The sequence below is a fragment of the Cornus florida genome, unplaced genomic scaffold (genome assembly GCF_030987335.1).
Source record: "Cornus florida cultivar Cherokee Brave unplaced genomic scaffold, ASM3098733v1 CherokeeBrave_3.0.0_Hap2_Chr10, whole genome shotgun sequence".
Lineage (NCBI taxonomy): Eukaryota > Viridiplantae > Streptophyta > Magnoliopsida > Cornales > Cornaceae > Cornus > Cornus florida.
In genome coordinates, this window is record NW_026775580.1 from 105,976,008 (window position 1) to 106,003,833 (window position 27,826).

The window sequence follows — 27,826 nt, forward strand, 5'->3', positions numbered from 1 at the left end:
GTTCATTCAATTAATTATAAATGATTTAGCAAACCAAAATGTATCATCATATTTATATAAAGATGTATTTAATAAGAAACGAAAAATTCATTCGAAATAACAAGCTTAGGCACCTTGATTGAATGTCTTGGCTCTTGCATTTTATGAAATCTATACTGGCATTACCAACTAGGAAAAAAAAAAAAAAAAAAAAAAAAAATCTATACTGATATGGCTATGCAGATTAGAGTTGATTTTGACACAAATGGCATATAAATTCGTCAAAAGGTTAAGGGTTAAAGCACCATTTGATTAACAAAATGGAAGTACTTTTCTTGCTTTTTCAAAGCAACAATTTTGCTTCGAGTTCTGCTCAAAACATAAAATTTTGCTTTCAAAATGCTAACCAGCTTGTCTTGAACAGAGATATTAAATCTCAAAAAATCAACATTAAAAATGTTACTACTAGGTTGTTAAAATACCTACATCTCATGGAGTGAACCGAACAAAGTAGACCAGAGAGTGATCAACTTCAATGATTAATGGAACATATACATATATATGGAGACAAATTATAAATAGTCATACGGATCCAATAAACCTAAATCAATCAACAACAGAACAAGATTGATGGCACTGAGGAATTAGGGTTTTTATTTGGGTTACAGAAAGACCTGGGAGCTGGTGAGAACGGTGAGCAGCGAAGCGACGACGTACCACTGCATCTCCTACACTCTCTCTCTCTTTGAGATGTTTTGTAGATTGGCCTAAATTACTTGCCATTTGTACGAAAACTCCCATTTTCTGTTTAGTGTTCCTTGGGTTAGGTGGAAATAAAAAAAAAATAGAAAATAATATTTTTAGGAAAACATTGTTTGTATGAATTATGAAGGTGGTATGAAAGTTAATAGAAAATAGGGATAATTACATTAACCTTTCCTGAAGTTTCATCAATCTACACTGACTTTCCCCTTATTTGTCATATTATACTCACCTCCCCTAACAAGCATATGGATGTTGTTAATAAAAAGAGTATATATATATATATAGTTCTCACTGCCGATTCAGTCCACCGAGCTCGGCTGTGGCCAACAAGCAAGTGGGCTTCGGACGGCAGCCGGCGAGCAAAAGAAGCTCAGCTCGCTCTCTCTCTCTCCCTCCCTCCCTCCCTCCCTCTGCAGAAAAATGAGGGCCAAAGACAAGGGGGTTAATTCCTTGAGGGTAATGTTGTCTTTTGGCTTTTTCGACACCCTATTGTTAGTTTAAGCGGGTTAAGTGCAACAATTTGTTAGTTCAAGGGGGTTTTATGTAGTTCAATGGGGTTAGTTGCAAAACCCCAATAGTTTAGGGGGTTTATTGCACTTTTCTCAAAATCTTATAAAACCACCGGCGGAATTTCGAAAAGAAGAGGCACTTGCAGACAACGCGAAATTTCCGGATTTAGAAAGAAAGCTATGTTGGAGTCTCTTGATCCAAAACCCAAAATGGGTCTTATTTGATTTTATCTTTCAGTTGTGTTTTTCTTCTTCCACTTTGCCGTACACAAAGTGTATGTGGAAATGCGAAGCTGAGAGTGAGAGCTCTCTTGGAGATGAAGTCCTCTCTAGACCCAGAAAACATGCCCTCATGGACCAGCGATGATGACCCATGTTGTGGCTCATTCCAATGCGTGACTTGCAACCAGAAAAAGGGTCTCTCACTGGCACAGCAGTGCTTGCATGGTCTCTCACTTTGTCCGGAGAGAGATGCCCACAGAAATATCAGACCTCACTGAATCAATCATGCTAGTCTTCAGACTCTTCACTCTTCAAGGTTAGCATATGATTTATGATCAAAAGTGTACTAAAAATTTGTTCTTTGTTTGGCTTTCTTTTTCTTCATTGTGTAATTTCACCTTGTCAACACCACATGGATTTTGTAGATTGTAAGATTACTTCACAAATCACATATTAGGGTCTCAAGTTTTCACTTTGTGGATTGTATGTGTATCAATCTTATTGCAAAAAGTAGTTGAGAAAAAAATAAATTTATTCTTGTTATTTTATTTTGGGAGTGATAGGGCTAAAATTGAATTCTCTTATTGTAAAAAAATATGGACAACATAGATTATCATTAACTCTACTAACTGTTTAAATCTTTTTCTTTTTTTTTTTTCTCAGAAATTTTCCCTCATTTTTTTGCTCTCTTGATCTATATCATTAAGAGAGAGAGAATATAATGTGTATTTTATTTTATTTTATTTTTATTTACTCTTACTTAACATTATTGGTCTTTGGTAAACGCGTAGTTCTGTCTTCAAAGAACCGCGTAAGGTGTTATTAGCCTTCTCATGGAACGGTAAAAGGGTCACTTACAGCAAAGTTACCCAATTCATAACCGAAACTCGCGGGAACTCTTACAAAAGCTGCCAAATGTCCTAAAAAAAAATCTTCCATGCATTTTTACCTGGGAATCTCAAACTCTTTCCACCCTATTTTCCCTCTTATTCTAGAATAGTTCAAGAAGCCAAATTCTCACCCTCTTGTAACAATCATTCGAGGAGGAATCATATGCAATCAATTTGATTCCACACGCATCAAAATTTCCCAAATTTACAAGAATTTGGTGGCAATTCAATTTCATTGCAACTAACCAGCTTGAAATTTTTTGAGATCATAACTCACCTAATTTCCACTAGGTAGATAGTAATCCGGTGGATATCAAGATTTTCTCTTAAGAGTTATTTTGTTGGGCATTTCATCTTATCGGGTCTAAGACAACCATTATCTCCACAAAAATTTCTGATCTGCCTTGGTTTGAAATCTGCGACTTGTTACCATCTCCATAATTTATTGGCCTTCAATCCTTGAGAGTAATTTCTTTCACTGTCATTCATTTTCCATAAATTTCACACCATAGTGGAGTAATTTGATCATCCGTGACACCCATTTTCGGATATCTTCATTGTGATCTGAGGATGGAGCAATTCAGGCAGATCGGAGAGAGAGTGGGAAGCATGAAGGCTCTAATGGTGTTCCAAGATGATTTACAAATCAATCAGAGGCAATGTAGTTTGTTGCTTGATATGTTCAGTTTTGCCTACGAATTGATAGGAGAGGAGATGAGGCAAAACCTTAGATTTGAAGAGAAGCACGCAAAATGGAAAGTTCTTGAACACCCATTAAGAGAGCTCCACAGGGTATTCAAAGAAGGAGAGCTATACATCAGGCAGTGCCTGGAAATCAAAGAATGGTGGGCTAAAGCCATTACCCTCTATCAGAATACGGATTGCGTGGAGTTTCACATCCATAATTTGCTCTGCTGCATTACAATTGTCATCGAAGCCATTGAAGCCGCTGGAGAGATATCAGGTTGGGATCATGATGAGATACAAAAGAAAAGAGTGATATACTCAATGAAGTATAGCAAGGATTTTAAAGACCCTAAACTTTTTGTGTGGAAATTCGGGAAACAATACCTAGTTTCTCGGGAATTCTGCAATCGGTTAGATGCAGTTTGGGAAGAAGACAGAAGAATTCTCCTCAATAAAATCCAGGGGAGGAGAAATTCAAGTGAGATGAGCTCCACAAAGCACGAGCAACGGCTCATGAATCTACTCCTCAAGAACTTAGATTGGTCAGAAAACTTGAATGGTAAACTCTTACCATGTTCAATCTTAGTGGGTTCAGAGGGTTACCAGGTGAAGAGGCGGTTAGGGAGTGGAAGCCACTACAAGGAGATTCAATGGCTGGGTGAGAGCTTTGCTCTAAGACATTTTTTCGGGGAGATTGAACCATTGGTTCCCGAGATTTCACTGGACTTATCTCTCTCCCATCCAAATATAATGCACACATTTTGTGGGTTTACTGACGAAGAAAAGAGAGAGTGTTTTCTGGTAATGGAACTCATGAATCGAAATCTCTCCAGTTACATCAAAGAGATTTGTGGCCCAAGGAAGCGAATTACATTCCCTCTTCCTGTTGCAGTTGATCTTATGCTTCAGATTGCAAGAGGAATGGAATATCTCCACTCGAAGAAAATTTACCATGGAGAGTTGAACCCGTCTAACATCCTTGTAAAAACAAGAAACATTTCCACAGAAGGGTATTTGCATGCTAAAGTTTCAGGATTTGGCCTATCATCCATTGTTGACTCCACCCGGAAAGGCTCTCCAAAACAGAACGGAACACTGCCATTCATATGGTATGCTCCAGAAGTTTTAGCAGAGCAAGAACAGCCAGGAAGTATAGGGAACTCCAAATGCACAGAAAAGTCTGATGTATACAGTTTTGGGATGATTTGCTTTGAGCTTTTGACTGGGAAAGTCCCTTTTGAGGATAGCCATCTTCAAGGAGATAAAATGAGCCGAAACATTAGGGCGGGGGAGAGGCCTCTATTCCCATTCCATTTACCTAGATATGTGACAAACTTGACAAAAAAATGTTGGCATACTGACCCCAATCAACGACCAAGTTTTTCATCCATATGTAGAATTCTCCGTTACATAAAGCGATTCTTAGTGATGAACCCTGATCACAGCCAGACAGACCCTCCAACGCCCTCAGTAGATTACTGTGAGATTGAGGCAGGGCTTCTAAAGAACTTTCCTGCATGGGGGAGTTTAGATCCATCACCTGTATCACAAATTCCATTTCAGATGTTCGCTTACAGGGTAGTAGAGAAAGAGAAATTGAACACAAGTCACAGAGAGAATTCTGAATCAGGAAGTGATGGAGCTTCTTCAGCTTGGGGGGATGAGAATGTGACCACGGATGACCCCTTTCCATCAGGAACCGAAAAGAAGTCTCTTGTTTCTCCTGAAACCCCCACCAAGAAACTGTCATTCAAGAGGCACACAGATGTGAAAGCAAACAAACAGCCAGGTAATCTATAACTTCATGATTTACCATGCCTGATATTTCACTCTTAAATTAATTTTTGTCTAGAATTTCGCAGAAACTGTTGTCACTAGTACAACAGTTAAGCTCACAATTTCATTCCTTCATTTTCAGAATAGAAGGTTTGACCTATAGAGTTGATACTTTCTCAATTCTTTTAAAACAAAAATGGAAATCAATGAAAAAAGTGGAAGAAATATTCCAGTATTCAGACCTAATATGCTAGCCAGTTAAAATGTTTGTGCCATAACTTGCCTCATTATCACAACTACATAAAACATTAAACTTTATTGTGCTACTTAACATTACTGTTAGAGCACAATTCATATTCTTTGATCTTCTATAACATATAGGAGTAACAAAAAAGGCAAACCCAGTGCACGAAAGCTCCCGCCATTGCGGGGTCTGGGAAGGGTCAGATGCACACAGCTTTCCCTCCGTATGCGGAGACTCTGTTTCCTTGTTTCAAACTTGTAACTTCCGGGTCACGATGGAGCAACCCTCATATAAGAGTAAAAACATAGAACAAACTCATGGCAGATGAATTTGGACTTGGTATATTCTTGGATTTTATATCAAAAGCTTATATTCATTAGATAATTAAAGGCACAGTGTCATTAAGTTCTGCAATATTGTGGATTTTTTTACCTGCATTATTATCTCTATGTCAACATCTTTATCTTTGTTGTAAAGTTTATGATGAGGTGAGGAACTCTCATGTGGATTGTGGCATATCTAGGTAGCTGAAAATCAGCATAAAATCTTTTCCTATGGCTGAAGAACAGAATGCTTAAAAGCGAGGCCTGTAAGCGATCCCAAATAGGTGGGAGTGGGACATGAATATTTCTGCTATTGGATCTACTGTTGAACGTTTTCATAATGACATGATCATCCATTGTTCATACTTCATCCATAGTGCGTGTGTGTACATATTTATATATAAATAAAAAATAAAAAAAGAGAAGTGCAGTTGCATAATTCGTGAGTATATATTAAAATCATCTTTGTTGGTTGTTACACAGGGACACCAAAAGGACTGTCAATAAGACCTCCGCAAGTGACTCCTTTTGGACGTAGTTTGAGGATGTCTTCTGAAAGCCAGTTAATGGTGAAGAGTCCAAAGCCAAAGAGAAGATCTGGTCATGCCTCAGATTCTGAGATCTCCTAGGGCTCAATATACTGAACAATACCTCCATATTGGATTCTGAAGGCCAGCTAGTTGTGATGACTCCAAAGCCAAAGACAACATCTGGTCATGCCTCAAGGATTCCGGGATCTCCTAGCCTCCTAGGCCTCAATATACCGAACATTACCTCCATAAGGGAGCGTTTGGATCCTTGTAGTGTGCCGTATGTTTTCAACTCAATTAAATCGTGTTTCAATACATTATTTTAAGCTTGAAGGTAATGGTGTTGAAACACGATTCAATGGTGGTGTCGTGTTTCAAAGCCATTACTTCTAGCTTGAAGAAATGCGGTGAAACTAGATTTGTGTTGAAAACTTGTACAACATGGTGCAGACTTGCAGTGAGCTGCAGAGGATCTTGACTCAAGGGATTGGGCCCTGGAATAATGTACATGGTTTACCAAATAGATATATTTTGTTTATGTTTCCCCTCACAACTCAAAACAATTACAGTTTGTGGATTTGATTTGGGGTACAGACATTTAGCTTACTTCGACCTTCTATCTGCTGAAATTCTTGTGACTGTGCTGAACAACTATAATTATATTATATGCACAAGTCAAAGTTGAAGGATATTTCTTTTTCATGCACTACTTTAATATATTTAAGATAGCCTTATATATCTTCAGGATCAAAATTATGAACACTTGTAATTAAGGTCAAGTATTGGAGGTGTATATCAGATCCAAATGAAAAAACTAAAATAAGTATATATGGGTGGATACCTTAACATAGGAAAGATAGTCCTATATTATTGATTTTGTCTTTGAACATTCTTATTTTGTAATAGGTAAAAGTTGCTGCAATTAGGAATGATAAAAGCTGAATTGTAAACACTTTTAAAAGAAAAGAAGTTTAACAAAATCGGGCTTATACGGTTATCGTGAAATGCGTAGAGTTCAAAATGCACCCATATTTTTATAGTATAATTCAATAAAAATAAAATTTGAGTAGTTAACTGAATTCGTCTTAAATTCATAAAATTTTAGTAATTTTTATTGAATTTTTAAGACCATTTAAGATAAATAATAATCTATTTATAAATTTTAAGTAGTTATCTTAATATATTTTTTACTAAATTAATAAACAATAATAAATTTAAGCATTAAATAAATGGGCATTCATACCATGTTATAGAAAAAGAAAAAAAAAAATAATAGTACAAAAAATTATGAAGCATAACATACATATATATATAATAATGTGTTTATGCATAGTTCTTTTAATTAATAATCTATACTTATGTAATTTTTTTTTTTTTAAATGTTCGATTGAAATTAAATTAAAAACTCATTAGGTAGGATAAAGGTGAAACGTGAAAGTGGTCTTTGTGGAGTTTATTTAACGAAAACGGATAAATGGACCGGTGGATAGGTGGTAGTTATCAGTGGGGAAAGGGCTGTAGGGAACCGGCCGGTTCTCAACCGAACCGGCCATATTTTTTTAGTACTCCGTATAAGATAGGTGTCGGTATTGTTTGCTAAAAAAATCCTGATGCGAACCCGGTTCGATAAATCATGGTTGTGATGTACTCCATATCAAACTATATTATTTAAGAAACCAAGAAATACAGAAGACTAAGCAAACAAGGAAAGCATCCAAACGCAGAGGCTTCCTCAACAGACGCAGGTGGTGAGCAAGTGGGCAGTTTTTGCAATCAAATTAGGTAGGTAGCCCAAAATTCATTCCAATTATTACTATCATCATCTCTTCACCACTTTAATTCTCTTGAACTGTGTGTGTTGTTTAATTACATCAAACTCTGTGTGTTTAATTACATCAAACATAGCATGAGCTTATTAGTTTTCTCTACAACTTAGGATTTTCCATGATTAGGGTTTGTTGCAACTTTACGTGCTTATAATTCGAGGGGAAAAAAAAAACCCTAAAAGAAATTCCTCACAATTGTTATTAGCAGTCTTTTTCTAATCATATACTGCAGACTTGGTTTCATGATTAGTTTATGTATAATTTCTTTCCAAATTTTAATATTCATGATTTGGTTGAATAATAATTCTTGAATTTTAATTCCACAATCTGGTGTTTATTTCCCTGATTGAGTTTTCCCCAATTTTAATTGCGGAATTTTGATATTAACTTCAACAATTGAGAATCCATGTAAACAAAGGTTACTCAGTGCACGAGACTCCTGTCACTATGACCTTCAAGACTAGCTAAATTTATCGATCTCACTATTGCGTTGTCTATACCTCTGTACAATACACATGTTGTCATTCTAGGTTGTAAAAAGAATTTTTTGCAACCTTGGCCCAGATATATTAATGTAAAACAACAACTCAACAATCAATATTTACAAATGAAAAGAGAAAAAAGAAAAAATAATGGTCAACAACAATTTAGCAACCATCTATTTGCCTAATTTACAGCAATGATCTGGTTTTTTACCATACACGTCATTAAAACATTTATTGACTTCTCTAAATTCTCACTCCATAAACATACATGTCTAAAACCCTTTGATGGTCCTGGTTTCTGTTTTCTAATTATATATTTGAAATATATATATGAGGTTTCTATTTTGAGCTCCACATTAGAGAAATTCTCACTCCATAAACATACACAGTTTGCAAGACCAAGAACAATACAAAACCTTAATTACCTGTCAAAAGAAAATTATAGAATGTTAGATTCTTCATAAATAGGATGACCAATCCTTCCATATGCAAATAAATACATTCTTTTTTTTTGGTTTTGGTTAATCAGCCAGCCTTTGTTATTGCTCTAATCGCCAAAAGGTAAAATATTTTCTTCAGTTTCTTGCCGCCGTCTTGTTTTGATTCTGATATTATGATCACATTCACATCCCGTACAAAATTTTATTTTCCTACATCTTTTGGATTTTGGAGAGCCAAACATGTTTTGATGTGAGTTTATATATAATGTAACAAGTTCATAGATAATAGTCATGCATGAATATTTATTTCCCATTTCATTTTATGTATTGATCAAGTTCCTACATGTATAGTTGTATATATTATGCAAGCTAGGCATAAATATCAATAATACACCAAACCCTTCATTGATTTCTTTTTCTTTCTTTGTGGATCAAGAAACAAAAAAAATAAAAACAAAACAAAAGATGAATAATCAAGCTCACAACTTTGCTACTTTTATTACTACAGGTAAATTGGTAACAAAAATGGAAGAACCTTTTATAGAATCAACCCATGAGGATAAGGTGGTGGTGGTGGTGGAAGAAGAAGAAGGGAAGGGAGAGAATGGTGACAGCAATTCAACTTTGGAACCAAGCTCATCTTCTCTTGCGGAGTTGAATCTTATTCTAATCCTTTCATTTCTCTCATTATCCACGGAGGAATGCCTAAGTTTTCAAGAAATACACGAGCACGAAAGTGATCATGAAGTGAAGGACACTTTGTCGAGAGTGAAGACTCGAAAACGAGAATTAAATAAATACAAAGTTGTGGATCAACGGGCGTCGAGAGTTCAACAAACAAAGATTAGAGATTGCAGGTACCTATCTTTCTTGTTTAGTTTAACATAGATCATATGAATTGATTTCAATATATATATATATAATTATGATTATGATCCAAAGAAAAAAATGTGAATAATTATATATATTTGGATCATAATTTTTCTTTGGATCATAATTATATATATATATATATATATATATATATATATACAGTATAACCAAACCATATACTTAGAGGATATTTTTCCCATTTTATTTTTTTATTATGGGTTAATCTATACAATAAATTTTATTTGGTAAGGCATTTGAAACTTGAAAATTATTAGTTTGATAAATTATTCTCTGTTCTACTGTGACAATTGGCTTGTATTTTGTGTAATATAATCTGCATAGAATAATAAGGAATTTAATAAAGAAATTGTTCTTTTATTTTTCCTTCAGGCACTGCAGAAGAATGTGAATAAAAGAAGTCATCCAAGAAGCAGAAGCAATGTCCCCTGCTGCGACTGCCAATTTTGAAGAAAGCGAACACAAATACATTATAATATACAACTTTTTGATCTCTTTATACTAAAAACAGAATGGGTATTATATATTATTAAACTACCCTTTTTAAACCACTGGCCATCCTTATATTTTTGTATGCTTAATCACCCTGAATTAACAAGAGTTAGTGTACAACCAGTTTTCCTTTCATTCATATTATTAGTTCTGTGACATTGCTTTACAAAATTTAAATTAATTAATTTGCATGCGCTGGTGGTGAAGGAGTAGAGGAAATACATTGATAGCATCAAACAAGATTACAATCAGAAACAGCCAATAATTCTACCTCCCTAGGCAGCTCAGACTCTGCAAAAGAAACTTTAATTGTGTTTGGAAGTACTAAATTGGTGTTTTATTTTATTAAATTTGGGATTCGACGAAATTTATTTAGAAATATCCAAGCCGCCAAATCAGTGCTGCCAAACATAACATTTGTCTTCAACGATGGTGCATCCAATTTAACATTTTAACAACTAGCATCCCATCCAATTTAAAACAAAGAAACTTCACAACATCACGTATCCTTTGGTTCTCTCCTCTGTCAAGTAACAACCAAGCACACCCACTAGCAGTTAAATAGCATGTTCTGTTTTTCTGTAAAGAAATTTCCCAGCACACTGGCTAGCCAGTTTAACTGGGTCCAATCTAATAATTGATGATATGAACCAGTAGATGAAGTGAAACAAGGGGTGAATGTATCTGGCATCATATTCTCTAAAAAATTTGGTATATTCAAAATTTTATTTCGCATTCACCTTCTTCAATTAAATCAAATGATCCGTGGAGAATATAAAGACGATCCTTCTACAAGACAAGCAGTGACATCGATCTACTTTTTTACTGACTCGAATTGCAGGGCATCAATCTTTGCAAATACTTATTGACATAGCATATGAATGGGTAGTTTTTCAAAGAAAACATACATAGCTAAACAAGTGGATGTAGATATATAAAACACGGGCTCAATAGGGTCTCTAATTCTCTCTCTAAGACGGGAGAAACCCCTGGTTTACCCCGTCTCTCTTCTCCTCTGCCTACAAAAAGATTACAATTGTAGAACAAATGAAAGGATTCCTAGCGGATCAGTCTGATATTCTGATCTCAACTCCCAGGAGGTCCTTCACCTGCTCATAGGTCACAAAGGCTATAGCTATAGATGGGACAACCTGAACAACATAAAAGAGAAAGCCAACAATGTCATTAGAGCCATACTTTATTTGAAAGGAACTTTAATTTAAGGATACAACTTCGTTTACTCAAATTCAAATCACAACTTATTCACCAAATAAATGATGGGTTTTAAGGTGGGTATCTGCATGATTTGTCAGCACAAAAAATATTGTTACCTTCACCTCCAAAAACACCTCAGGGAAAGCAAAAAACAGATGCTAATTACAAATTAGTAAAGTAAAAAAAAATTCCATTAGAAAAACTTTACTCCATTTTCAGCAATGTTAAGTAAATGTATAATAACATATAGAGTTGATTGACCTGGCACATGCTTCTGGTATATGCACGTGGAGGATTAACAGTCCTATGCATTTAGCCAGTTTAGTGTTGAACAATCTACAAGGTCCCTTCTCTGACCTAAACACCAAGTTAACTCCTATGATCTCCTTTATGAACACTTCATCAAAAATACTGAATTCGGCAGTTTAAATGATTATATACCAAGGCAAATGTGCATGATTCGGGGCCACCTTAAAATGCATTCTGTGAAAGAAACTATAAGCCCAAACAAGGATACTTAGATGATTCTTGATCATCTGATTCAAGAACAATCGTTTAAATATCTTTCCTCTATTCGCAAGGACTAACTTTAACAAGATCATCCAAAATCATCCGAAAAATCTAGTTTGCCCTTGTAATCTCTTGGGTGGGACCCATAAAACGTTGGCAGGCAGTCAGGCACAAGTACAATTCTACAAGCCATCAACCCTTAGAATGTTTGAAGCACTCATGCTCAGAGTGTTTAATCACTGTGACAGTAAAAGACTAAATCCCTTGGTCAATAACCTAATGAAATAGTGGCAATGCCCAGCACAATTTCCATGTAAAATTTTCCATCTGCCTAAGACACTTTCTGGGACCACCAATCAGCATTAATGAAGGTTAAAACAACATTTAATCAAATAGCATATAACAGTGTATAATAAGAAACTGACCTTCACTGAATTGGGAACCAAACCCTTGTACAGTGCTCTAACACCCTCATGCCGAACAGTTTTTCTGAAAGCATCAATCATGCCTGTATATTCAAGAGGAACCTTGCTCCTTCCATCACCTGTGACAATTGAAGCAGCATCTTTCCATCCCACCATTTGCATTCTTCGTCGAATGACATCGAGAGGGTAAGCAACAGTTTGGCCAACAGTTCCTGCAGCAGCCCCACACACAAGCCTTGTGGTCACACCTAACTCAGAATCTTCAACAAGTCCAAAAGGCCGAGTTTTGATCAACCAATCCTTTAGAGATTCATACACAGCAAAGTTGAGACCCACGTACGGAATCTGCAAAAAGACCGAATGAGGATGTAAGGTAAAGCACATGACTGAGGTGAAAACATATTTTCCTAGCTATAGATTTTTTATTTGGTAACTCTAGTTAATATCCAAAAGACATGATTTTGGTTAAACATCTCTAGAGATGGGAAGAAAGAAAGATGTCCATCTCTTGTACCCCAAAATGTTGTCAATTTTCGTTGTCCCAGTTATATGCCAACAGCAGGACAACATTCAGAAGGATTAAGGTCAGAAAAAGACCCAAACAAATGCACTCAAAGATCATAATTCAATTCAGATAGATATCAGTCAGAAGAAGACCATAAACAACAGTGAATTAAAGATCTTTGATCATTTACACAGGTCAAAAGTTCTTTGACCGATTGCACAGGTCAAAGGTAATTACATCTTCACTAGTTATATGCCAACTGCAGGACAGCATCCAGAAAGATGCATGCGAGACCAAAGGCAGTGCAAAATCAAAGATCATATTTCGATGCAGGTGAAGTGCTACAAATATGACTTGCACAATTAGACAAATTTATTGACATCTACTAAACATTTCCAGCCAAAAAAAAGAAAACTATAAAACAGGAGTTATACGCAATATCATAAGACCATTGCCTAAAGTATGCCAATCTATGCTGGAAAATTACAAAGAGTCCTGGCCCAAACCAAAAATATATGGAAAACCTTTCCTGATCTCAAGAGGCATAGAAATATATATATTCATTGGCAAGAAACCAAAATTATATGGAAAACCTTTCCTGATCTCAAAGAGGCAACCTCACCTTCCACATTGGGAGGTAGAGTAGATACCACTATGCTACAGCCTTTGGTACGAGTTCGAAAATTTAAAGTCTGAAAAACAGGAACATCCAGTTTGCAAACAAATAGAAAAGAAACTCCTAGAGAAATAGAGGTCCAGGGTATATTACAAATACAACTCTTTTTTTTTTTTCAACTCTCACCTCTTGAGATATGGTCAACTCCAGATTATCCCTTTGACCAACCTATATAATTGGTTCTTTATTCCTTCCATCTATAGGAACGATTAACCATATGATCCAACTTATAATTTTAGTTTTACAACTGAATATCTAATATTGTTCTTACGACTCTGTTTTATTCAATTTTACACTCTTAAGACCAAATAATAACAAGCCGACTTCATCACCTGAATCACTCAAACCCACCACCATTTCCACTGTATCTCTCTATTCTCTCAACCTCATGCTCTCTCTCTAAACCACGTCTTTTTCCATGCCAAAGCTCCCAGGTTGATTAATCTGGGACTGTTGAAAAAGGCTTAAATGTGAGATACAAAGATAGGCAGTGTTCACTAACCTACAGAGATCGATGTATAAGGTGGTTTTCTGTCATCTTATCGGTTCACTACCCAAGACCACCTTAACCCACCACTTCACCATTTTGCTCCACCAAATCAAACCAAAATCACAACCAAAACTTCATTGCCAACTGAATAATGACCAGTTGAGTCGTGAGAGATCAAAATTTTGCCATCTGGGTTGTCAATAAGATTGCTCCATTTCATGTTTGCCGTCTTTGATAAGATCTCCAGTCAAGGTTATATTGTTAATCATAAATTTTGCCATCTGGGTTGTCAATAAGATTGCTCCATTTCATGTTTGCCGTCTTTGATAAGATCTCCAGTCAAGGTTATATATTCAGTTCATCGTTAATCATATTTTGATCATTGTGATAGTTATATTTCTAAAGAATAATTTTATCTTCCCACCTGATCCCTGACGATTACATGAGAGTAAAAGATCAAATTTGCAATTTCCACCATGTTGGGGAACAAATTGCCAATGATCAAAGCATAGTTGTTAAAAGCGCCAAAGGCGCGCAGTGACTCAGGCGAGTCCCTTTAGTCAGTCGCGCGCCTCTACAGATCAGGCGCAAGGCTCCAGGAGTGTAAAAAGCGCGCCTTCTTTAACTTAACCCTGTTTATTATTTTTTATTAAGTTATTTAAATGCTATACTATTTGTTTATTATTTTTATAACTTATTATTACTGTTTTAGTTGACCAAGTTGACAAAACAAAAAAGAAAAAGAATAAAAATAAAAGGAAAAGGAATCAAAGAGAATCACGTCTCTGCTCATCTGAATCCAGGTAAGTTCTCTTCTTCTTCTCTCTTTTTTTCTCTCTCTTTCTTCGGCTGACAGCAGACTTCTTCTTCTCTCTTCTTTTCTCTCTTTTTTTCTCTTACCTTATTCTTCTTCTTCTTCGGCAGAATTTTTCTTCTTCTTCTCTCTTCTTTCTCTCTCTTCAGTTTTTGTTTTTTTTATGAAATCTGTTTTCTTTTTTTGATGAAATATGTGTCTTCTTTTCTTTTCTTTTTTTCATCTAGTAGTAGGTCAATTTTTTTTTTAAAATTGAAATGTTAATATTGCTTTGAAATTTGGTTTTGCTAATTGACATGAAATCTGGTGCTGTGAAGTGTGAAATTAACATGCTAATATTGCTTTGAAATTGAAATATTGAACTAATGTAATTGATTTAGTTAAATTTTGCATCTTTATATATACTATTGCATCTTTATTAGGTGGTTTTTTTTTTCAATGTGCGCCTTGCTTCTCGGGCGCACGCCTCGCCTTGCGCCTCAGGCTCCAGGAGGCCTTTGCGCTTTTGTGCACCTTAAGCCTTTAACAACTATGGATCAAAGGCAGAATCTGGAGGTGTCAAAACCTCAATGGTCAAGGGGAGTGCAAATTGTCAGAAAAATGATGGGCATATTTATAAGATACCCATGGTTCAAGGTAAGAGCAACCCGGACACCACACGGTAGCCAGTTGCAGCAGAGTAGGTTGTTTAAGTTATGTGTCTATTATCAAGCAAGGAAGGTGTGCTAACAGTTTGCAAATAAAATAAGCAAGGACGGCAAACAGTTTGATGGATGGAAGGAAGGAAGGAAGGTGTCCTAACAGTTTGTATAGTAGAGAATAGGGATGGCAACTTCTTCCGCCCTGTCCAGCCCCTAAGGGGACGGGTATGAGAAGACTTTTCGTTCCATAGGGGGTGGATATGGGAACTGAAATTAAAACCCGTGTTGGGTTCTGGGCGGCTTCAAGTTTTTGTATAAACTGCCCGAACCCACCCCGATTATATGCCTATGTTAGAGTTTGACCCTCATTCTTACTAGAAATAACTAAAACTATCCTACATGAATATGCTATAAGGTTCCCAAACCATTTCATCTCAGTTTCCTCTCTGACGATCTCAGCCCCCTCTCACGATCTTGACGATCTCAGCCCCCAGTCCTTTGCACAACCATACGAATCGCCATCCCTCACAGCCTAACCCAAGACTATCGGTGACCATTTGTTCACCGTCTCTCTCTCTCTCTCTCTCTCTCTCTCTCTCTCATGATCTCAGGTTCTCACGCCATAGTCCTCCACTCGCCATTTACCATTGGACCAGACCAATGACGACTATTTCTCTTTCTTATCTCATTTTCTATGACTGTCTCTTCCTTTCTCTATTTTTTGTTTAGTTTTTACGTTGATGTTACAGAGCACCTGAGATTGTGTATTATATAATTTTTTCTCATCTTTTTCAATCTAAAATTATTTAAATTGTGTATTTGTGCGTGCTTGACTCTTCAATGCTATATTCTACCTTTTTGTTTTGGTGAATTTTTCATAGCTGTTTTTTTTTTTTCAGAAACCCAATATTTTCATGGCGAATATTTCACGGCAGGAAGGGGAACTCTCCCGTTTATAAACGGGGATGGGTTTTGAGAGGGAAACTCGTCCCAGGTTTAGGTCCTTTGGGACGGGTTCAGGACAGTTTTTTGCTAAATGGGACGGGTAGGGTTTAGGGAAACCAGTCCCATACCCAGCCCGTTGCCATCCCTAGTTGAGAAAGAAAAAAGAGTTACTTTTTCCTTTTAATATTTCCTCATGGATTTTTCAAACTTCAACACACATGCAATCATCATGACAGTAGTTATAAGTTCCAGAAAAACAATAACAAACAGGACTTACAACGCCAATGACAGAAGGAAGCCAGCCCTTATACAGAGCCCGTGGTCCTTCCTCCCGTAGCACGGTTGACAAAGCATGGAACATTCCTCTGTACTGATAAGGAGATTTCTCTGTCTGCAAAAGTAAGACACAACGAAAAAAAAGAGTCAATCTAATGCAAATACACTAGGAAAAAGCTGCCCAATATCCACAAATAAAGCCCCTAACATAGTCAAAATCATTATTTTCCTTAAGACTCACAACAGTACCTGTACAGTCAGCCTTCCTCGTACCATGTCCATAGGATAGGTTGCAGACATGGCAATTATTCCAGCACAGGCTCCAGCTCCAAGGCGCAAAACAGGAGTGAGCTGCGCATCTTCTGAAAGAGAGAACAAAAGCAACGATTCAAATGATTATGTAGTGTATCTCAAGTAACATAACCATCAACAACTAAATTTCAATTCATCAAAAAGATACACTCACAAATGTACATATTAAAGGTCGAAGGGGGTTTATCATAAGGGGATGAACATGCAAATTATGTGGGCATTAAATAAATTTCGTTGAGCCTCATTCAGTAGTTAGTCATAAACTGTTTCATAACTGGACAGTTTATGCAACTGAGGTGCTGATTCTAACTTCAACATATCCAGTCATACTAGATTTGGTGGTGCATCTCTAATGCCTCCAAAAAATTTCAGGCCTCCTGAATTTTAAGATTAAATAGAAAAAATAACTTACAGAAAAGGCAGATCAAATAAAATCAATTCTACCTTTACCAAGGATCACAGTTGTCAGACATCTATTATTTCCAAATCTCAGGCACAAACGATAATCAGAGGAAAAGAAATACCGAACCCCTAAGCCATGACAAGGAGAATTCTTCATTGGATGATTTATTATTAAGGGTTAATTTCAATGACACACCAGAGGTTTGGTCACATCTCACGCGGAGATAACCTTTGAAAATAATTTCACTCACATTACAAACATTTAGTCTTTCTCTCACTAACTATATATATATTTGTGTATCTATATATATATATATCTTCTTGAGAACTGCTACAAATTTAAGCCCAAAATTATTTATTTATAAATAAAAATATTAAGCTTAAATGAAAATTTAATTGAATATTAAATATATTTAAAAATTAAATGCATTATATATAAATTGATTATGAAAACACACACTTTACACACACAGATAGATATTTCTTTATCGATAGCTCCAACCACATTTATGGGCATCCCTGGTTGGAGAATTTCCTTTCATCTCGGTGGAATAATCAGCATCATAGTTGGTGGAACTGAAGCTTGCAATATTTTTAATAAAGAATTTCCTTTGCCAATGATCCACACTTTCCAGATGGTGGAACTGAAGCTTGCAATAAAGTCCCAAGTAAATCCTTCTGGTCAAAGGTGAAAGACCTGGTTCAAGAAGCCAAATCAATTATTAAGATTTCATCCTTACAGATTATCGTGGCACAAGGTGTCATTCTGTTACCATCCGTGGTTCACAATCAGTAGAAAAACACCTGTCTACCATATAGTCCCCACCCAAATCACAAATCATCTTTCCAAATTACTTGTTTGTGGTACTGTGAATTATGTAATTATTTTTTTCAGGCCACCACTTTCTCTGTCTACAACACCCCCTTTCCCTCTCTACAACACTCCTCTGCCCAGCATCATGGAGACTAACAAGCCACAGAAGAAGAAGAAACAGTTCCTCCCACTAGTTTTCTCTCTCCTCCTATCTTCCATTCTCATCATTTTCTCTCTCTTCATCTCCCCCTACCCATTTCAGTAGATGCCCATCAAAGCACAAGTCCCGAGTAGAGATCGTATTTTTTTGGTACAAAGAAAGACATTGTAAGATTGAGACAGAGAGAATAACAAAGAAAAAGTACATATAGAGAAAGAGAGTGCACGACTTGTCTGAAGAAATTAGAAAAAATTTAATTATCAATCGGACGGATTTTTCTGGCAAGTGAAGAAAGAGAGAAGTATGAGAAATCGTTGTACACTCGATCAAGGTCCTTCCTCTTCATCTTCAACGACAAGTACACTGCCATGCTTCAAACTCCAAACAAACAAACCCTAACTGAACTAAACCCTAAAAATTCTTGATTGATTGTACTACATATATATATAGCTGTGTATATGACAACAATGGATGCTCTCTACCTCTCTCTAGAAGATTTGTGGTTTCTCCCTCTAGAAATCTACGTCATGATGTCGTTTGTTCACGCAAGTTAGATTATGGAAATTGAGGTTCAATTAAGAAAAGGTTTAGAGACTCAGGATTTATTCAGAAGGGCAGTTCGGTGGTTATAGTATTATCACAAATTTTTTTTTTTAAAATGTAATAAAGAAATGAGGGTAAAAAAGTCCATTCATGTCTTTTTAACTGTGTCAGTGACGGAAATGTGAGTTGGGGCCAGAGTGATACTTATTTTCAAAGGTTATCTCCGTGTGAGATTTGGCCAAACCTCATGAAGTGTCATTGATTGAAATTAACCCTATAGGCTATTATTAAAGATAAATAAATAAATAACAAATGGAAGAAAAAGAAAAGAGCTGGTTCCATCTAATAAATCCTGGTAATTTATTTGGGCAACATAAATCATCGTTAGGGAAATACTAATCAGTAATTACCAACGGGCCAGTGGTCTAGCGGTATCAGCCTCTTACTTCCCAAAGGGAGGTTAGGAGACAAGTGTGTGTGAGTACCAACTAGGAAAAAAAAAAAATACTAATCAATAATTTTAGCATAACACACTCAAATTTTGACCAAAAGTTAGGCAGTCAATTAAATTTAGCAAGAAACATGTTATTAAGAAAACTTATACAATCAGTCCCATCAACTTAGAAAGCCTCACACAAATCCAGAACCCAAATGATAAGCGGACTACTTAAAATATGTAAAAACTGTTAAATTAGATATAGCAAATGGAGAAAAGAGTTGATGACTACAAGAATGATAGTTTAAAGATGAAAGTACCATTGCCAGTTTGCTGCTGGTATAGCGTCAATATACCCCTGTTACATATGAGAAGGAAGAGTCAACAGAGGGAAGGAAATGTCTGATAGATGAACGAACTGGATAGCCACACAAAAAGTATTATGAAAGTTTCTATAAACCTTGATTTTGACTTCTCTAAGAACCCATAAATAATGCAGTAAGTTCTGCTATATGGCAGCTTGGAGAAAACAAAACCTATAGGCAACTCTGTCCATTCATATTACCGATAATAATTGAACAATTAGACAAGTAAATGACCAATTTGTGAGTTTCCCCATTTGTAGGAGTCTACTAATGTTTTGAAGCATATTAGACGGAGCAACAGCAAACCAATCTTCAGGGGCGTCCAGAAGGTAGAAAAGGAAGAAAAAAGATCATCTGCATTACATTTGGTAAAACAAGCCATGCAGTAGACAGAAGTTGTTTACTGAGATACACACACACACACACACACATATATATATATCAGTAAACCACTTTTCACAGGCTTCTCTACTCAATTACAGGAACAGACAAGCTGCCAAAAAATATCACACAATTTCGGAAGTCATACGATATAAACACCTACTCGTAAGTTTACTGAATGAGTAGCAACCTACTCAAGCTCAACTCTGAAAGTAAACAAGACCAGAATTGAGTTGAGCTCTGCTTGTTATAGTAACTAAATTCAAGCTCAAGTGAACTAAAATCAAGGCAATCTTGAGCCGTGCACATGCAGCTTGGATCATTTTATGGCCCTACCCACAAAGGGATAGACTTTGCATTAATAAAATAAGGTTTCGTTAATGCCACACTTAATAAAAGCTAAGACACATAAAAGGTTTCGTGCAAAGGATCAGATAAAAATCACAAATACGGACAACAGAAAACTCAAATGAACCCATCAACACCTGTAATATCGTCATATTAATATTAAATTTTTTGGAATGTCAACAGAACTCAAAGAAAATGGCCAAAAGTAGAAAAGTAATAAATGGGAAAATGTGTCAGTAAAGGAATCTTACTTGGAAGCTTGCTCATAGCTGAAGAACTTGACTGCTGAGTTTGGGACAATACGAGCACAATTAGTACCATTGCCTTTAAACAATCCTCTGAAGCCCTCAGTTCTCCATATATATTTCAAGCCTTGAACAGTACCACTGTATTTTATGTTATGGGGATTTTGAACCTGCATGTCACAACTGCCAGTTAAAGGTAAAAGTACAACCAAAAAAAAAAAACTTGATATAAAAACTTTGCTCATAATATATACACAAAAACAACAAATCTTGAATGCCTTAATCCTATAAAAAGTACACAGCCTTTAAAAAAAAAAAAAAATTGTAAAGTTGAACTTTAAATTATCAACCTCAGTACTTCGAGCAAGTAATTTACTGCATTTGGCTAGAGAATGACACAAACAATCTTTTTGATAATTTTTTTTTTTTGGAAAAAGAACATAATTCAAATTATCATATAAGAAAGAGGCCCCATGAAATATGTTCCTTCCATTATCGTTTCAGTTGGAAATATGAGGAGGCCCCATGAAATATGTTCCTTCCATTATCGTTTCAGTTGGAAATATGAGGAGGCCCCATGAAATATGTTCCTTCCATTATCGTTTCAGTTGGAAATATGAGAGTAGATAGTCTTGAAACTAATATCAAGCCACAAGAAATGCCATGGAATCTAAAAGTTTTAGAACAAGTAGGACTAAGAAAAGGACATGAAAGTCACTCAAGTTAAATTAGAAACAGAAACAGTAACGCAAGAAATAATGGTACATTATGGCCATGAAGTGCCAAAATTTCCAATACTGCATTGACTATTTATTCACAAGTAATGGGGAGTTAAAGGAACATTTCAACAGATCACAGCGCCGTGGATGAGCAAAAGTTCTTTAAAGCACTATGTAATTGATGCATGCCAAGTCATTATTAACATATTAAAGTGAAAATAGATGATAGGAGGACCAAACATGATTTACGTACAAAAAGTCAAGCATTTATGAACCAACATGCCCATAGCATAACCAAAAGGAGGATATTGAGGGGAAGTGACTTTAACCATATACATAACATGTGGAGAGAGAGAGAGAGAGAGTGATAGGGACGCATTCTTAAGGCAATACAAACTGAAAAACATTAAGGATGTGCCATAAATTTCAAATTAGAGGTGAAAAGTGTCAAAAGGAAGAAATGTCAAATTTCTGACATGGTTGCATACATTAAAATCATGTGGCTAAAGATAATGCTGAATGGCAGAAAAAGATTGGAGTAGCAAACTTTTCAAATTTCAGATATAACTATATAAGGTGTGATGAGTGTCGAAAGATGCACATTTTGGCCCTTATTCTTGCATATGTTAGTACCTTGATTTTATCTTTGCTCACCTTTTTAACTCTAATTTGTTTTATTTCCGATTTTCATGTGTTTAGGACTAAACATGGCTTAATCCAGTGCTTTAAAGCTTCTATATGCCGAAAGAAGTCTTGGCGAAGAGTGACGAGCAAAAGAGGGCTGAAGTACATAATTCAGTGCACTCGATCGATCTAGTATCGTGCAAGACTCGATCGATCGAGTTCGGCTGCGAGACCTTTGCAACTTCAGACCTTGATCCCTTTTGAAGACCAATTGGAGGTGCACTCAAGCGACGACCCTTATGGACATGGTCAGCCCATCTCCAAGCCACAAGCCAAGGTATAAATAGAAGATTAGAGCTCATTTTAGGGGGTTGGTTTTGGGCAAGATTTGGAGGCCACTCTTTCTCTCTCTACGGTTCTCTCTTTGAAGATTGGAAAAAAAGGACTTTGGTTGTGCTTGGAGATGGAGATTCGTCCTTCAATGAAGATCTACCCCACCTCTAAGGCTAGCAAGACTTCACCTTAGGGCTTGGATGAAGCCTAAGCCAAGTAACTTGTAGTTTTGTTTTCAATTTTTTGGGGATTTCCTTAGTGCATTGGTTGTATAATCTTGTGAATTGACTTGGTTGTACCAAGATTGATTGAGCTTTAATTCTATAATTGATCTTCTTTTAGTCCTTGTCTTGTCTTGGATATTGATTATTGTGGATTGATCTCAACATCTTCACTTTTTGTAATTGTGATGATGATGGTTATACAATGGTGTTTTACTGATATGATTGTAATCAACTTGATATTCCATGTCTAGTGAAGATGAAATGTGCTACAAATTTAGATTAGAAGTAGGTAGGTACACGATACATGCTTAGCTAAGGTGGATTATACTTGTTGATGCCAATTGTAGTTATTGCTTGAACTCAATTGTGTGCTTGTAGCCACAAATCATAAATACACATTTGAATTCTCTAAGATTGTTGGTAATGCTATGGCTACAAGGCTAAGGCTGGATTCCATGCCCTAAGTCTCTCCTCATTATCTTCTCTTGCTCATTGCTATCTCATTCTACTTGCATTCTGTTGATAGTGGTTCGGGATGATACGAGGATTATATTCCACGTGAGTCGGGAGTGCTGAGATCAGTATCCAAGTGGGGACCCAAGCAACACAAGGGATTCCCTGGAACTCAGGGATTGAGAAAGGGAAGGCAATGTACGGTGATACCCAGTAGGTTCGAGCTCGATGGTAATTGGTTGTTGAAAATCTCTTAACTCTGCCTTTAAGGCTAATTAACTTCTCCTATTTATAATGCCTCCGAACGGTCAATATACGTTGGTTACAGAGGTGAGTTCCCTCTTGTCCGAGGGATCGAGGACCCCTTCCTCTGACAGATGGGACATTGCTCATCGGGTGGAGATACCTCCCCCCTTTAGTCCAAAGAGGAAGAGCCGCTTTGCCCCCCCAGTCTAAAGGGAAAATGGCGCTTCCTCATTAATGCTAGTCATGCCGGCTGTCTTTCATAATTAATAACCTCTTTTAACCCCATCTAGAGCTCGACCATGGGTATCGGTATCCTTTCAGAGTGAGGGGAGCTCGGGGTAACAGACCTTGGTCCTCGAATTCCCTTCAGATCCCAGGTCGGGAATTCGAGGTGGCCAGACTTCGAGGTCCCCTCGTGTTTATGGCGAGGGGAGCTCGAGGTGACAGAAGTAATCACGCGCCCGAGGTCCCGTCTGCAGGTAGGGACCTCGAGCGATGGATAGTGCAATGAGGAGGGACCCATCCGAATGGAGAGGGGTACGTCCTTAAAGGAGTGAAGGGTAGCGACCCCTTCCTCGCCAGTATTTCCAGTCATGGGGCGAGCAGCCCAGGATTACTTGTCCCATTTTCTTGACGACACGCCAGACAGATTCTGGCCAGGTGTGCCTGTTGAGACAGGTGGGGCCACATAAGCAAGTGATGAGAAGCATTTGTTCGAGGAGGTGCCACACAGACAGGTGATGTGGCGAGTTCATCAACATTTTGCCCCCCTCCTCGAGGTCGCGGGTAAGACGAGCTCGAGCAAGCCAAGACGTCTTAAAATAATAGAAGACTTACAACTATTGTCAGCTGGAGCCTTCTCAATACTATCACGGCATTATATTTTGTTTTCATTTGGCAAAATTAATATTAACACTTTACAAGAGTAATTCCAGATTTCAAATTGTGCAATTCAGCTCTGATGAATAACAAGTAGAAGGAACTAGCAAGCATATACATAATTTTTTTATGAGAAAAGAAAATAAAATAATTTTTTCTCAAAAAGAAAATCAACCTGTAGCAATATTTTTAACCGTTCCAAAGGTGCTACAGCAGTGCGTGACCTGCAATAGAAATGCTGCAAGTCAATCAATATGCACTAGTACTGCAAGGATTAGAAAAACTCATTTTAGTAGAAAAGATACCACATTCTGGTCACTCTATTGAGTATCAATCAGCTATATTAATGGGAATTTTTTTGGGTAAGTTAATGTATGTTTAGATTAAAGCAGTTTCGTTATAATCGGTACTATTCTTCGCTTGCAAGCTACAATTTATTAGAACTTAACGATCATAAAATATAATTTAGAAGAAAAGAGAACCCTGAGCATTGTTGTATGTGTGAAGGAGACTTCAAGTTGGGCCACAAAAGGAAACAAGCAACACAACTGAGATTATTCATTTATTGAGCTTGGCTCAAAATCGTCTCTATAAGTAGATAAATACTCTAGGATTATATGAAAAAACTAAGTATCGAGTTCAACTTGCGACTGGTGCTGTTAGAGGCTCACTCGAGAACAACTCAAGATATAAACAAGCAGAGTTCAATGAAATATATCAATTTTTTTAGCAAGCTTGAGCAACCCACCACTTATCTCTGCACGGATCATTCATAACCATAACTTGAAGAACTGGATTGAATACCATTATATTACCCAATTGCAAAAAAAAAAAAAAAAAATTAATCTATTACATGTTTCAAGCTATCATGGAATTTTCATGATCATTGAAGGATCTCTCACAAAGACAGGAAGCTGAGATTTGTTAAAATGAGGCAGACATCTATGGCAAATTTCACGCTATGCAATCCCCAGATAAATTTAATTAAATGTAGATAAAAACAATATATGGTATGTTAAACATTTCAACCCAATGACCAACGGGCAGTGGTCCAGCGATACCAGGCCCCTACTTCCCCAAGGGAGGTCAAGGGTTCGACCCTCAGTGGAGGCATGTGTGTGGTGAGTACCAACTAAGAAACATTTCAACCCAATGCAGGAACAATTTAACATTTGAGAATCAATATACAATGCAAGACATGTTTACTTCTATGACAAAAAATATTGGATATGCTTACCAGAAACAACCCGTTCAACCTATCCCAAAATCTGAGCGGAACTGGTATTACAGTATTGAGACTTGAATGTTTCTACTTTTTAATTTTGGCTTGAGATAATAAATAAATAAATAAATAAAAACAATATGCATTATACACATCCCATAACTTGTCAAAAACAGTACCACAGTCAGGGAGAACAAAAAACTATAAAATACAGTGGAATTTTGGAGGGGAAAAAAAAAAATATATATATATATATATATATATATATATATATATTCTTTTTTACCAATGGTAACTTAAACCTATAACCTTACCCCCTCTCTTTTAGATGTCACGTCAGCACTTAAAACATTATACCACAACAATTTTAGCCCTAAAACATGAATATTTCTAACCATCATTGGAGAAGCAAAATCAAATTGAGAAATTCTCTCACATGAAGCTCACTACATGTTCTCAGTGTACAAGAAATGATGATGTTTATATTATCATTACATATTAAAACATATTAAGTATGAAATTTCCAGGACAAATAACCATAGGTCAGTAGCATACTAAACACCATGGAAAACAACCAAGAATAGAAACGGGTTTGGACACAAGGCATATATACTTAGTGATATATTATAATACTCAATAATAAATCAAGATCACCAGTGTCACTGTTCTTGCTTTGAGAAAAAAGCTTTTTCGATAATTCTTTTCCTTGAGATAAAACAAAATTAAAACTTTAGGCATGAACAGATAATTTTTTTCCCAGAAAGTAGCAATAGACGAATGATACTACTTCTTCAGAAAGTAATTAAAAATAAGTTTAATGTGTGGCCTATCGCCAAAGTTCACACAATAGTTATAAGACGATATATCTGAGTATTATAAATTCACTATTTCGGTTAAGGATCAGGATATGCATGCTATATATACATATGAAATTAAAGTGTGTGAAAATGGGAGCGAATTTTTATACAAAATTTAAGTTACAACAATTTGATCAAATTAATTTAATTTTTCCTCTTTCACAGAACGCAATAAACAACAACAACAAAATTGTAAAATTTCAAATGTCCTCTCCTTAATTATCATAATTTTTTTCTCAGCAACCAACCAGATTAGCAAGCAATTCATTTCTGCTTTGAAAAATAAAATTTTCAATATTAAATCCAACTCACACGCCTCCGGCGACTCCTCCTGCGAACAGAGATTTGCAGATAGTGAGGATCGCATAACTCGGAGCCTTAACTCCTTCCCTAGCCAGCTTTGCCTCTTCGGCGAGATTCACAAAAGTAGAGACGGCAGATTCCCTCGTCTTAACGTCCTCCGAAGCCATTGATTAAACCCTGAGAAGCTCAATCAAGACCTCACCCGTACTATGGTTGAAGATCTAGAAGATCCTGATTTTTCGGCAAATGATCGGTGCTAAGGCGATTATCGGAGATGAAGAGCCTGCATTCTCTCTCTCTCTCTCTCTTCGTGTAATCGCAGTGGTGGTGGCTACGACGGAGAGAGGAAGGCAGAGTGGAGAGGCTCCGCTGCTGAAATGCTGCACACAGTGAGTGTGACTCTTTGTGACGGCGTTTATTGATTTGTGTTGTGTCCGTGGATACAAATCACACAACACATATATACGTATATATACATATAGAACACATTCGCGCGTGTGCTCCATAAAGTATACTCGCTGCCTCGTGTTTCCACGTTTCTTAGGGTTGAGAAAAATTCAGCTAGGTACACCACCAAGTATTGACATTTGAATCAACAGCGCGGTGACACTCAAAATTCAAATAGACGAATGTATTTATGGTTATAAGCTAAATTTGGAGATGTGTAATCTCTAGCAAATTATGCATATTATTTAAATTTATCTAAATTCAAATAATTTTAGACTTTATGAAAGTTAAAATTTGTTATAAGCTAAATTTGGAGATGTGTAATCTCTAGCAAATTATGCATATTATTTAAATTTATTTAAATTCAAATAATTTTAGACTTTATGAAAGTTAAAATTTGAAATTTTTAAATACACTCTAAATTTATATTGTATTAATATTTTAAATCTTCAAATTTTATTTATTTTGGATACAATTATTTACGTATCCAATTGTGATTAACTGGTGCTATATAATTTTAAATCAATTAATTATAGCTCGTTATAATAATTTTGAATTTAAAGATCGTTATAGTAAATTGTTAATAATTAGACTTTCGAGTTTAATTATTGAACCACCTAGGCCAGACCACTAATGTTTATTGAGACAATGACACGTTATATGAGTGTCATACTAATTTACCCTATGTTATCTTTGGAGAAAAATAAAAATTAAAAAAGAATAAAATTTCAATCTTATCCTTAGTGTTCGGTTGTCCGTAAAGATAATGAACTGAATGGTAAGGAACATGAACCTATGGTGGGCTAATTAACACTTGATCTCTGAAATAAAAGGCTGGTGTAATAATTATTACTTCCAAGTATGGAGGGGCGCATATTCCTTTATGAAACGGAAACCTAATTATGACGTGACGGCGTTATCAAGTTGACGCATGCTGGCGCCACTTTATTGGCTGCT

At 36.3% G+C, this 27,826-nt stretch overlaps 2 protein-coding genes and 1 long non-coding RNA gene across 3 annotated transcripts; 2 read left to right on the forward strand and 1 right to left on the reverse strand.

Moving 5' to 3' along the window:
* The first annotated feature begins 1,132 nt into the window (after positions 1 to 1,132).
* LOC132276745 (uncharacterized) lies at positions 1,133 to 6,591 on the forward strand. The gene is made up of 2 exons (XM_059778330.1): positions 1,133 to 4,841; positions 5,879 to 6,591. The coding sequence occupies exons 1-2, from the start codon at positions 2,936 to 2,938 to the stop codon at positions 6,022 to 6,024; spliced, it is 2,052 nt and encodes a 683-aa protein (XP_059634313.1). The 5' UTR covers positions 1,133 to 2,935; the 3' UTR covers positions 6,025 to 6,591.
* Positions 6,592 to 7,592: 1,001 nt separating this feature from the next.
* LOC132276747 (uncharacterized) lies at positions 7,593 to 10,198 on the forward strand. Its single transcript, XR_009470923.1, has 3 exons — positions 7,593 to 7,707; positions 9,185 to 9,533; positions 9,940 to 10,198. It is a non-coding gene; the product is annotated as an uncharacterized LOC132276747 (long non-coding RNA).
* A 542-nt stretch (positions 10,199 to 10,740) lies between these two features.
* Positions 10,741 to 26,858, reverse strand: LOC132276746 (mitochondrial adenine nucleotide transporter ADNT1). Its single transcript, XM_059778332.1, has 8 exons — positions 26,432 to 26,858; positions 24,216 to 24,264; positions 20,569 to 20,732; positions 19,544 to 19,581; positions 16,806 to 16,918; positions 16,558 to 16,671; positions 12,210 to 12,554; positions 10,741 to 11,210 (listed from the first exon to the last, which is right to left on the reverse strand). Exons 1-8 carry the CDS (start codon positions 26,587 to 26,589, stop codon positions 11,127 to 11,129), a joined length of 1,065 nt encoding a protein of 354 aa, XP_059634315.1. The 5' UTR covers positions 26,590 to 26,858; the 3' UTR covers positions 10,741 to 11,126.
* Between the last annotated feature and the right edge of the window lie 968 nt (positions 26,859 to 27,826).